The sequence below is a fragment of the Entelurus aequoreus genome, linkage group LG05 (genome assembly GCF_033978785.1).
Source record: "Entelurus aequoreus isolate RoL-2023_Sb linkage group LG05, RoL_Eaeq_v1.1, whole genome shotgun sequence".
Lineage (NCBI taxonomy): Eukaryota > Metazoa > Chordata > Actinopteri > Syngnathiformes > Syngnathidae > Entelurus > Entelurus aequoreus.
In genome coordinates this window covers 40,765,730-40,778,298 of record NC_084735.1, presented here as the reverse complement: position 1 = coordinate 40,778,298, position 12,569 = coordinate 40,765,730, and the positions used below count along the sequence as shown (strand labels likewise).

At 40.0% G+C, this 12,569-nt stretch overlaps 1 protein-coding gene across 1 annotated transcript; it reads right to left on the bottom strand.

Moving 5' to 3' along the window:
* Nucleotides 1-3,812: 3,812 nt before the first annotated feature.
* On the bottom strand, nucleotides 3,813-8,612 carry hrh2b (histamine receptor H2b). The gene is made up of 2 exons (XM_062046656.1): nucleotides 7,992-8,612; nucleotides 3,813-4,250 (listed from the first exon to the last, which is right to left on the bottom strand). Exons 1-2 carry the CDS (start codon nucleotides 8,610-8,612, stop codon nucleotides 3,813-3,815), a joined length of 1,059 nt encoding a protein of 352 aa, XP_061902640.1.
* Nucleotides 8,613-12,569: the final 3,957 nt, after the last annotated feature.

Sequence of the window (12,569 nt, the reverse complement as noted above, 5' to 3'; positions counted from 1 at the left end):
GTCTTCGATGTGACCAAGCACAATGACTGTTTTGCATACTTCCTATCCCTGCTGTGACACGTGTTGGTGCGTGAACATTGAATGTCTAAAATAAAAGAGGAGACGAGAGCTTCCTTCGGGAGAGCATGGGTGACACTGTAGAGGGTACAGTGTCAACATGGCATCTCCTCAATTGAGTCCAAATTTGATTCTGTCTCTGTTTGATTCTTTGTCTCTTGTCTGTTTTAATAGATGTCAAACCGGGTTTGCACCTAACACCTATACTAGATTAAGCCACACAATTATGCAGTTACAGCTTGTTTGACAACCATTAACCCATGTAGAATGTTTCTCTACATGTGTATAAAAACAGATTATTGTGTTTCAGACAGTTTCCCAACAAGCAGTGGTGAATAAATAATGACATATTCATATGCAGTTAATCCCTGCAGTCATTCGGCTGCCAGGGTCAAGTCAAGCATTTGAATAACACACATTCCAACACATAGTTGGTCACTCATTCACTTTCATGGTCTTTTTCCTCCTCAACCATTCCATGGTTGAGGAGGAAAAAGACCCAGATTGCAAACTTTTAACCAATTTTGTCTCCGAAGAGACTACTTGGGAAGCCAAATAGAAGTTATGAATTAAATTTGTCATGACGTATTTCTTCAATGGCAATGTCATTGTGATTCAGCCCCACTCGAACTGACACAAACATAATAATATAGGGCTGTAACAGTACACCATAATCACGGATTGGTGCATTCCTCAGTTTTAAGGTCACAGTTGTGTTTATTTTTGGTACAGTAAGTACCAAAAGTAACACAATGCAAAACATAAGGTTACTAAGGTTACTTTTTTTCCTTTTTTATTGAGACAAATATTATTTATGTATTTAATATTTGTATGCTTACTATTGTATGTTGTTTATTCATTATTTATTTGTTCACTGTTCTGTTACAGAGAACAAGAAAATTGGATAAAATTGCTATGCTATGAAAAGGGGTAGGATTAAATAAGCTCTGCTTCTTCCTACTCCTTTTCGGACGTGCTGTAATGAAACAACTGGAATTGTGTGATGCATTACATTGTATCGTATGCGTGTTCGAAATAAACTGAAACTGAACTGAACTGAACTGAACTAAAGCTTTTGTGTTTAGTGTTATTTATAATGAACCAAAACAAATATTTCCAGGTAATTCTCCATTAAACACAAATCTACAAAAAATAATAAAAGTACAGATACAGCATACATAAAAATTGAAGCGGGTGCACTTTCATGGATTGTGTTCGTTAAAGAAGCTAAAACCAGTCCTATGCAAGGGTCGTGAGCTAGATGACAGTTTGGGGTTTTTTGTGTTGTTTTCCTGTGCTTAACATTCCTTCTTGACTTTTATTTTTGTTCCACTTCCGGCTTTGGTTGTCTTGCACGGACTTCACCACTGTTCCTGAGCTCTGTTCTCCGCACCGGCTCTTTATTAGTGATCAGGGAATTTACCTGCCTCTGATTACTAATCAGGAGTGTTTATCCCGCAGTGTCGCTTCCTTGCGACTGGTTTGTTGTTTATTGTGACTAATATTCACGGTGTGCCTTTTGTTGTTTTTGTTCATAAACCTCCTTAGATACAAGTGGTCTCTTTCTGTGAGCATAATTTGAGTTGCAAGCCTCCTCGCCACTAGATAACGTAGCAAATGCTACAGTGAAAGCGCAGTAACTTGGCTCATAGTACGTGCTGGATCGAATGAGACGGGAAGACGGCAATCAGAAAGGACCAAAAAGGATTTCAAAGTCCTCATCAGAAGGGATGTATACTGAGTACCATCTTTATTTACACCAATTACATAAGTAACTGATAAGAGTACCGATGAATACGATAAGGAAAATGGATATTGGTATCGGTATCAATAAAATCCTAACGATATCCAGTACAGGCCAAAAGTTTGGACACACCTTCTCATTTCAAAGCGTTTTCTTTATTTTCATGACTTTTTACATTGTAGATTATCACTGAAGGCATCAAAACTATGACACCTGTGAAGTGAAAACCATTTCAGGTGACTACCTCTTGAAGCTCTTCGAGAGAATGCCAAGAGTGTGCAAAACAATAATCAGAGCAAAGGGTGGCTATTTTGAAGAAACTAGAATATAAAACATGTTTTCAATTATGTCACCTTTTTTTTGTTACGTACATAACTCCACACGTGTTTATTCATAGTTTTGATGCCTAATGCCTTCAGTGACAATCTACAATGTAAATAGTCATGAAAATAAAGAAAACACATTGAATGAGAAGGTGTGTCCAAACTTTTGGCCTGTACAGCCCTTTGAGACTTTTGTGATTTAGGGCTATATAAATAAACATTGATTGATTGATTGACTGTATATCTCTACTCATTAGTCTGCCGGAATGTTTTACATCATTATTATATCATTTTATTAAACAATTGTAGTTGTTTGTACAACTATTGCAATGCTTTTCAAACAATATATTCATATCTAAAAGTTTGTATTTCTTTTTTAAAGACATGTTACATGTTAAAATTGTGATGTTTTTTGGGGGGTGTCAAAAACAGATTAAATTGATTTCAATTAATTTCAATGGTCAGGGCTGATTTGAGATTTGAGTGTTTTGAGTTAAGAGCTCGGTCATAGAAAAAAAAATATCTCATGAGGTATTATTGTGTAAGAGCTTTTTGATAAAGCAAATTATTGTAATATATAATATTAATCTTTATATATATGTCCACTGAGATCTTTGATTGTCTTTGGGTCCACTTCCACGGCTTGTGGAGATACATTACAACACTGACTGTACACTTTCTGTCCCTCACTTGAAATGCCTATCGTGTGGGAAAATCATACGCACTTGCACAAAATTGAAGTCTGCATATGAAATAATTAAGCATGAATACATGTACATTTACATGCACATGATTGAAGGAAGTGTCAGGCTTGGTCAAAATGATATGCAGAGTAGGGAATATTTTGACAGGCTTTTATTTTGACAGCTTCCTTTCACCTCCAGAGTCAGGGTAATACAATATCTATATTAACAAAAACTAGTCGGCGAAAAAGGTTCCAAAAATTGGAACAACCGAAAATCACTCCGAAAGGAGGAAGACACAAAAACAAAGACAAACTATAATTGGCGCCGTATATGCTATAAAATTTATTAACACAAAACGCTCCAACAGGAGGAAGAAACAATGGCTATGAAAGAATTCTACACTTATCTAATCTAATAAAGTTTAACAAAAAAATGTCACTCAAAAATTTGAGGAAAGAATGAGTCGTAAGAAAAAACTGATAACCCACCACTTCGGCTGAAAAACCTAAATAACAAAAAATCACTCTGCTGAGGAAGAAAAAAGGAAAACTCAAAATAGCAACGAAGGAATTCAGGATCAAGGAATATAAACACAAGACGAGGCAAGGCAAGGCGAGGCATGGAAATGGATGCTAGAGATGCACGAATACACGACACAATCTGGCCAAGAACAAGGGGAGGCGTGGGCTTATAAGACACATGAGGGTAATGGGAAACAGGTGGAAACAATCAAAGTTCAGGGATGACGTCAGACTGATGACACAAAAGGAAGGGCAAGTGATCTGACACGAGAGGAGTTACTTTTCAAAGTAAAACATACAATTCACAAGACAGAAGAAACCAAGACAAGACATCCCTCACCGCGGCGTGACAGGAAGAACACAACAGACTTTAATGGAACAAATTGTGTGCCTAATTGGCATAAAAACCCCCAGCCAAAAGTTGCAATAAGCAGATACATAATTGTTAGTTTATTCACCGTGACTCATTAAGAACACCAATTTAGTGATTTTGCATATTTAAATTGTTCATCTCAGTCTCCTTAACTGTGTCTTTGTGCTCCGCAGACACTTGAGAAAGTCGTTGTCCATTAGAGAGGGTTGATCTTTTGTACACTCGCAGTTTTCTGCGTGACGATCCCTTGTAGAAAAGCAGCTCTGCATAGGCCTTACGAAAGTCCCTATTCAAGGCGGGGTAGAGGATGGGATTCAGGAGCGAGTTGAAGTAGCCTAGCCACAGGAGAACAGAGTGAAGCGTGGTCGGGGGGTTCATGTGTTCCTTGATGCCTGTGCAGGTAAAGAAGGTGAAGTACGGGAACCAGCAGATGACGAAAGCTCCAAGCACAGCGGCGAGCGTTATGGTAGCTTTGTGCTCTCTGGCTATGGCTGCGGTTGACGCCGTGCGGGCGAATGACGGCGTGGCGGCACGTATTCGTTGCACCTGTGATCAAAACGACACTCAAATTTGTATTGTAGAAATGATACATATTGCAACACTGTACATTTTCCAGTGTGTTCTATTCAATTAGAGCCCCAGTGGGCCGTGGCAGTGTGTGAACTGCCCTGCATTAATGGGACTTAATGGCATTCTGCTCTAGATGACTGAGTAATATTTCTGTTGAGCTGTAAAGATTACAGGTGACACTCAAACAATAGCAGATAGCAGACGGTCCAAAAGCAGTGAACATTTGCAAATAAACAATATGTTACAGTTGTACCTCACCTGAAGAGTGCCACAACTTAAGAGTGTTTTGGGATAAGAGCTGTCCCATTTGCGTTAAGTTGCAAGCAACTCCATTAGCTGGTGGAAAAAATTCCACAGTGAACCCCGTAAGATCCGCCCCAAAAACATCTAGGGCCTCATCGATTAAGAGTTGCGTGGATTTCCTACTCGAAATTGGCATACATTCGAATCCAGAAAACATCGTGCGCAAGAAAAAGTTCAGATGCATTTAAGTTTTCGCACATATTAATCCAAGCACATTTCTTTGTTACATCCCAATTGACGAGGAATTGACTGCAGATGTATGTGTGGCTGGGCACGCCCGGACCGCGCCCAGGCCACGCCCCCTTATAGATGCATAAATCATATTGAAATTAGCCATGTGCCTGAAATTTGCAGACTCTGCCCAATCTGAATTCAGAAGGAGTGCTTCTTTCTCGTTTTTCGAGCGAACGAAATAGGGTTAAGATTGTGAGCTGGTCATCTAATTTTTACTTGACTTGACAAAACCCAGGATGATACAGCGAGACCATGCAGCTAACCGTGGTTTGTTTTTCGCTAAAGGAGGAGAAGACGCGGCAGACACAAAGTAAGGAAGCCGGGTCGAAAAATTTTCTGGTACGAAACGTTGGCTAAGGTAAAATTTACTTCTCTCTCCAATGCTAGATCTTACACGTATACATGTGTATATTGACAATAAAATGCTTTTCTATTCATTATCATGTTAGTACTTTCACTACACTGCTGCTTTAAACCATTGTAAAGAATAGAGGCCTGAGCTGGCTAATACAATTAACTATGCTATGGGCAACATAATCTTTAGCGAGGCTCGCGAACATAATTACAAATTATAATACTAACTGGTCCTTTACCAACACAGTATGCACAGGTCCATTTGAAAGTAGTTTTTAGGAAGATTATTCTTTATTTGATGCTATTGTCTCACATTAAAAGGCTAAGCTAGCGACACAACAAATCAAGCTAACATTGCTAATGTATTATTCACACATTTCTAACATACTGTTATTACTTAACGTTTCATTGTTTCCTCCATAGCCATAAATAGTAGTCACCGACCCCGCCATTAAAATGAGCTTTTATGGAAAATACATATTTTTGTGAAAATTTGTGGTTGAAGTAGGACTAATCTTTGCACACACTCGGATTGACTTCCTTACAGTTGCAGGCACATTACCATGATTCATAAAAGTTAAAAGTAAGGCACTTTTTACTTCAGAGTAGGCTAAAAGTTTGTGTAGTGACTTGTTAAAAGTTAAAGTTAAAGTACCAATGATTGTCACACACACACTAGGTGTGGCGAAATTATTCTCTGCATTTGACCCATCACCCTTGATCAACCCCTGGGAGGTGAGGGGAGCAGTGAGCAACAACGATGGCCACGCCCGGGAATCATTTTTGGTGATTTAACCCCCAATTCCAACCCTTGATGCCGAGTGCCAAGCAGGGAGGTAATGGGTCCCTGTGCTGGTTAAAGCAAACAAACAACAGAGCATTTTCCTTCATTGGTTTTCATCGTCGACATGATGTTGCAGCACAGTCGGTTTTACATAAGTTTCAAATGGCTGAGTCACGCAAGGATGTTTGGGTAAATGTCTACCATGAATAGATAATCCGTTGATGTCACATATGGAAATTAAGTCACAAAAGGAGCAAATTCCAAACGGGCCGTTCGAGGTAGTATGAAGGAAGGCAAGATTGTTTTATAAATATGTCTGCAATGCCTCTATTTCAAAATTTTGGGACTTATGCATATCCCAGATACACATAAGAAGGTATCATCAGGTAAAAAAGTTGGTTTTGCACATTAGGATCCTTTTAAAACAAATCTTTTTGAAGTGGCTTTTAAAAAACAGGCCGAGCTAGACATTTCTATACTATTTAGTACTGTTAAATTTTGTTTATTCAGTTTTATTTGTTTTTATCAAACTCTCAGATGTTTTTATTTGTTTTATCATTTAAATATTTCCTTTGCTATAATCTTTGAATTTTTACAGCACTACGAGGCAGCTTGAGACGTTGTTTTTAAAGGGGAATTGCACTTTTTTATTTTTATTTTGCCAATCATTTATAATCCTTATGTGAGACAAGCACAGATATGTTTTTCTTTTTTTTGCATTCTAACTAGAGCCTATTGGAGTCTCTCTATTCTGCTTAAACAGCACTTAAAAAACAACATCCAAACACCTCCATCAAAGTTTTATATGCATGCTGTAAATATTTATGTAATTTAGTAACAGCCACATTTAAAATGGGAATATTTTAAGCATACGGCGGCGCATCAATTTCACAAACACAATAATTGTAAAAATGCATCACAACGCTGGCTTTTTCCTTCGTCAACACACTGATTACTACTCACTGCAGACGCCATGAGAGCCAACAAACATAATAAAACATCACTTACTGTACAATGTCTTATCTCACTAGGATGCCGACTATTAGGATGTTTACATATTCCTGATAAGATAAAGGATGAATCATAATCCTCACGAAGAAAAAGGTACGTAGAACCAAGCGTGTTTTTGTTGATTTTTTTTTGCCATTCCCGGGTCTAAATTGGATGCCAAAGTTGACCAACTTGTCAAATTATGTCCTCATCCTGAGTGAGAGGCAAAATGTATGATCTAGAATGTAGTTCCACGAGCCCCGAGACAAGAAAGCAGCTCCCCAGCCATTGATGTCAATATAGCAGCACAAGCTACTTAGCTCTCTGTAATCACGGTACCAATATAAATAGTTTGTCTGCGTTAGCACTTATTATAATAACAATATCACTAATATTTGGTTAATATTCAGGTAATGAAATGTAAATGGAGTATTATTGGCGGCTTTTGGATAGTTATTCAGAGGGCTCTATGGACGGAATAGAAGACCTTTCATAGACTCCATTGTAAGCTGACTTTTTTTTTAACCTTTATTTATGAGTTAGAATGCATAAAAAAAATACAAATGTCTAATTATCTCTCATAATGATTGTGAACAATAGGCAAAATTCCCAAAACAAGTGCAGTTCCCCTTTAAAGGTGTCTTTGTAGCTAGTCGAAAACAATTCAGTGTCTGCTTGGTTGGACTCAGACCCAAATAAAGGAAGAAATATATGAATGTTTGCATATAATGTAGGTATCTATCTTTAAATGTGAATACTGTGAGTAAATTTTACGCAGCCTAAGACCAGTCTTAGACTTAGATTGGTCCGACTTAGTCTTAGATTTACAGTAGATTGGTTCAAATTCTTAGACTTAGATTGGATCTAAGTCTAAGACTAGATCTGATCAATCCAAGCCTGAGAGCATAAACTGACGAAGCCTACTTGGGTGACAGGCGAAACGTCTTCCAAAACAAACTGAGCAGTCCAGATGCGAACGATTGAATGGCCTGGATGAATGAAAACGTCCACAGACATTGGTTAGTTAGAACTTTGCTAATTAAGTTACTCACCTGTTGTCGTGCCACTCTGAATATGCAAAGGTACATCCCACAAATAATCAGCATTGGCAAATAAAATGAGCACAGGACATAAAAAATGATGTAATTGTTATTCCATTCAAACTGGCAGTAACGTCCCTCTTTGTCCTCTTCGCTGGCATGCCAGTCCAGGTGCTGCACTCTGTAGTCTGCCGTGTTCCAGCCCAGGTGGATGGACACAAATGACACCGCCAGCGACAAGGCCCAGATGGCGACAAGGGCCACCGTCACTCTCGGGGCGGTGATTCTGGACAAGTAGCTGAGGGGTGCTGAGATGGCCAGGTATCGATCGACGCTGATTGCCAACAGGCTCAAGATGGAAGCGGCGCACAGCATGACATCCAGGGAAATGTAGATGTTACACATGGTGCCTCCGAGCGGCCACTTCCCGCCACGTAGCTCCAGCGTAGCCGAGAAGGGCAGCACCAGCAGGCCCATCAGCAGATCCGTCACCGCCAGCGACACCACAAAACAATTAGCGATGCGCCACAGTCGACGGCTGAGGCCCACGGCCAAACACACCAGCACGTTCCCGCCGATGGTCAGGATTATGAAAGACACCAAAACTAACCAGTGGAGGGCTGTGGAAATCATGATGAGCCCCTTTGGTCTGTGTTCTCTTGGTTGGAAAGGCTTTGTCATCCACTTAACTCCACAGCGTGTTTATTATTTGATTATATACTCCTCTTCTTGTGTATGACGATCATCATGTTCATAGGTCACTGACTAGAAAGGTCCATCCAGACATTTTGAGCTCAACAAGGCCCTGGTGGAAAAAAACAACAACTATTTACTGCACATTCACACACACTACCTTCCTTATTTCCCGTCCACTTACAATTCATACATCTTGTAAGCAGAGGATAATTAGATTAAAATAGTCAACATCTTGTGATCAGGTCATTGCATATACGCCAGTGGAAAGAGTGGAAGAAATGAGGGAGGAGACTCCAACTGATGGGCTCAGTGGCGCATTTCACTTCAAAATACACCCGAATGTGGTTTGAGATAATATTCTTACCAAGAGATGCATTCATGTAAAACATTTAAAAAATATGTGAAATGGTGTCAAATGTCAAGCAATTTACTGCGATTAATTCCAGTTACTCTATTTTCAGACTATATGACACACTTAAAAGCCTACTGAAACCCACTACTACCGACCACGCAGTCTGATAGTTTATATATCAATGATGAAATCTTAACATTGCAACACATGCCAATACGGCCGGGTTAACTTATAAAGTGCAATTTTAAATTTCCCGCTAAACTTCCGGTTGAAAACGTCTATGTATGATGACGTATGCGTGTGACGTCAATCGTTGAAACGGAAGTATTCGGACACATTGTATCCAATACAAAAAGCTTGGTTTTCATTGCAAAATTCCACAGTATTCTGGACATCTGTGTTGGTGAATCTTTTGCAATTTGTTTAATGAACAATGAAGACTGCAAAGAAGAAAGCTGTAGGTGGGATCGGTGTATTAGCGGCTGGCTACAGCAACACAACCAGGAGGACTTTGACTTGGATAGCAGATGCGCTATCTGACGCTAGCTACCGACCGCATCTATGATCGGGTGAAGTCCTTCGTCGCTCCGTCGCTGGAACGCAGGTGAGCACGGGTGTTGATGAGCAGATGAGGGCTGGCTGGCGTAGGTGGATAGCTAATGTTTTTAGCATAGCTCTGTGAGGTCCCGTTGCTAAGTTAGCTTCAATGGCGTCGTTAGCAACAGCATTGTTAAGCTTCGCCAGGCTGGAAAGCATTAACCGTGTATTTACAGGTCCATAGTTTAAAGGCCTACTGAAACCCACTACTACCAACCACGCAGTCTGATAGTTTATATATCAATGATGAAATCTTAACATTATAACACATGCCAATACGGCCGGGTTAACTTATAAAGTGACATTTTAAATTTGCCGCTAAACTTCCGGTTCGAAACGCCTCTGAGGATGACGTATGCGCGTGACGTAGACCGGCGAACACGGGTATGCCTTCCACATTGAAGCCAATACGAAAAAGCTCTGTTTTCATTTCATAATTCCACAGTATTCTGGACATCTGTGTTCGTGAATCTGTTTCAATCATGTTCATTGCATTATGGAGAAGGAAGCCGAGCAAGCAAAGAAGAAAGTTGTCGGTGCGAAATGGACGTATTTTTCGAACGTAGTCAGCCACAACAGTACACAGCCGGCGCTTCTTTGTTTACATTCCCGAAAGATGCAGTCAAGATGGAAGAACTCGGATAACAGAGACTCTAACCAGGAGGACTTTTGACTTGGATACACAGACGCCTGTAGAGAACTGGGACAACACAGACTCTTACCAGGATTACTTTGATTTGGATGACAAAGACGCAGACGTGCTACTGTGAGTATGCAGCTTTGGCTTTTTTTTGCGTATGTACGTAACTTTTTTAAAATATATAAGCTTTATGAACCTTGGGTTAGGTGAATGGTCATTTGGGCTGAGTGATTGTGTGTGTTGATCATGTGTTTGAATTGTATTGGCGTGTTCTATGGAGCTAGGAGCTAGCAGAGGAGCTAGGAGCTAGCATAACACGTACCGTACCGTACGTGCGCGTCACGTACGTAACTTTTTAAAAATATATAAGCTTTATGAACCTTGGGTTAGGTGAACGGTCTTTTGGGCTGAGTGATTGTGTGTGTTGATCAGGTGTTTGAATTGTATTGGCGTGTTCTATGGAGCTAGGAGCTAGCAGAGGAGCTAGGAGCTAGCATAACAAACACGCAGGTGTTATTATGCAGGATTAATTTGTGGCATATTAAATATAAGCCTGGTTGTGTTGTGGCTAATAGAGTATATATATGTCTTGTGTTTATTTACTGTTGTAGTCATTCCCAGCTGAATATCAGGTACCGTGAGTATGCAGCCTTGGCTGCTAAACATTCGATAACTTGACCGTATGTGCGCGTCACGTACGTAACTTTTTAAAAATATATAAGCTTTATGAACCTTGGGTTAGGTAAACGGTCTTTTGGGCTGAGTGATTGTGTGTGTTGATCAGGTGTTTGAATTGTATTGGCGTGTTCTATGGAGCTAGGAGCTAGCAGAGGAGCTAGGAGCTAGCGTAACAAACACGCAGGTGTTTTTATGCAGGATTAATTTGTGGCATATTAAATATAAACCTGGTTGTGTTGTGGCTAATAGAGTATATATATGTCTTGTGTTTGTTTACTGTTGTAGTCATTCCCAGCTGAATATCAGGTCACCCCCGGCTCTCACAGCATCTTCCCTATCTGAATAGCTTCAACTCCCCACTAGTCCTTCACTTGCACTTTACTCATCCACAAATCTTTCATCCTCGCTCAAATTAACGGGGAAATTGTCGCTTTCTCGGTCCGAATCTCTTTTACTTCATGCGGCCATCATTGTAAACAATAGGGAACTTTGCGTATATGTTCAACTGACTACGTCACGCTACTTCCGGTAGGTGCAAGCCTTTTTTTTTATCAGATACCAAAAGTTGCAATCTTTATCGTCGTTGTTCTATACTAAATCCTTTCAGCAAAAATATGGCAATATCGCGAAATGATCAAGTATGACACATAGAATAGATCTGCTATCCCCGTTTAAATAAAAAAAATTCATTTCAGTAGGCCTTTAATAGTATTGTTGATTTTCTGTCTATACTTCCAGTCAGGGGTTTATTTCTTTTTGTTTATATCTGCAGTTAAGCCCGATGCTATCACGTTAGTTCCATAGCTAAAGTGCTTCGCCAATGTATTGTCGTCGAGATAAAAGTCACTGTGAATGTCCATTTCGCGTTCTCGACTCTCATTCTCAAGAGGATATAGTATCCGAGGTGGTGTAAAATACAAATCCTTGATCCACAATAGAAAAAGGAGAGAGTGTGGAATCCAATGAGCCAGCTTGTACCTAAGTTACGGTCTGAGCGAAAAAAGATGCGTCCTGCACTGCACTCTAGTCCTTCACTCTCACGTTCCTCATCCACAAATCTTTCATCCTGGCTCAAATTAATGGGGTAATCGTCGCTTTCTCGGTCCGAATCGCTCTCGCTGCTGGTGTAAACAATGGGGAAATGTGAAGAGCCTTTCAACCTACGACGTCACGCTACTTCCGGTACAGGCGAGGCTTTTTTTTATGAGCGACCAAAAGTTGCGAAATTTATCGTCGATGTTCTCTACTAAATCCTTTCAGCAAAAATATGGCAATATCGCAAAATGATCAAGTATGACACATAGAATGGATCTGCTATCCCCGTTTAAATATAAAAAATTCATTTCAGTAGGCCTTTAAAATAATTTCATTTTCTCCAAAACTGACAGTGCGCCTTATAACCCGTACAAATTCATTCTGGTTGTGCTTACCGACCTCAAAGCAATTTTATTTGGTACATGGTGTAATGATAAGCGTGACCAGTCGATGGCAGTCACACATAAGAGATACCGGAGTCGTGTTTAAAGAGAGCTGGGCCAACTCGGTTTCTCCTCAATGACGTTTAAAAGGCACGCACGTGACTACTGGACGTCATGACTGCTACCAACTTTGGCTGCTGGTATGTGTT

Bases quoted from the DNA above. Each gene is read 5' to 3' on its own strand.
- hrh2b (XM_062046656.1), bottom strand. From the start codon at position 8,612: ATGATTTCCACAGCCCTCCACTGGTTAGTTTTGGTGTCTTTCATAATC. The intron at 4,251-7,991 runs GTGAGTAACTTA...TTTTGATCACAG, and splicing joins TCAGAGTGGCACGACAACAG to GTGCAACGAATACGTGCCGC.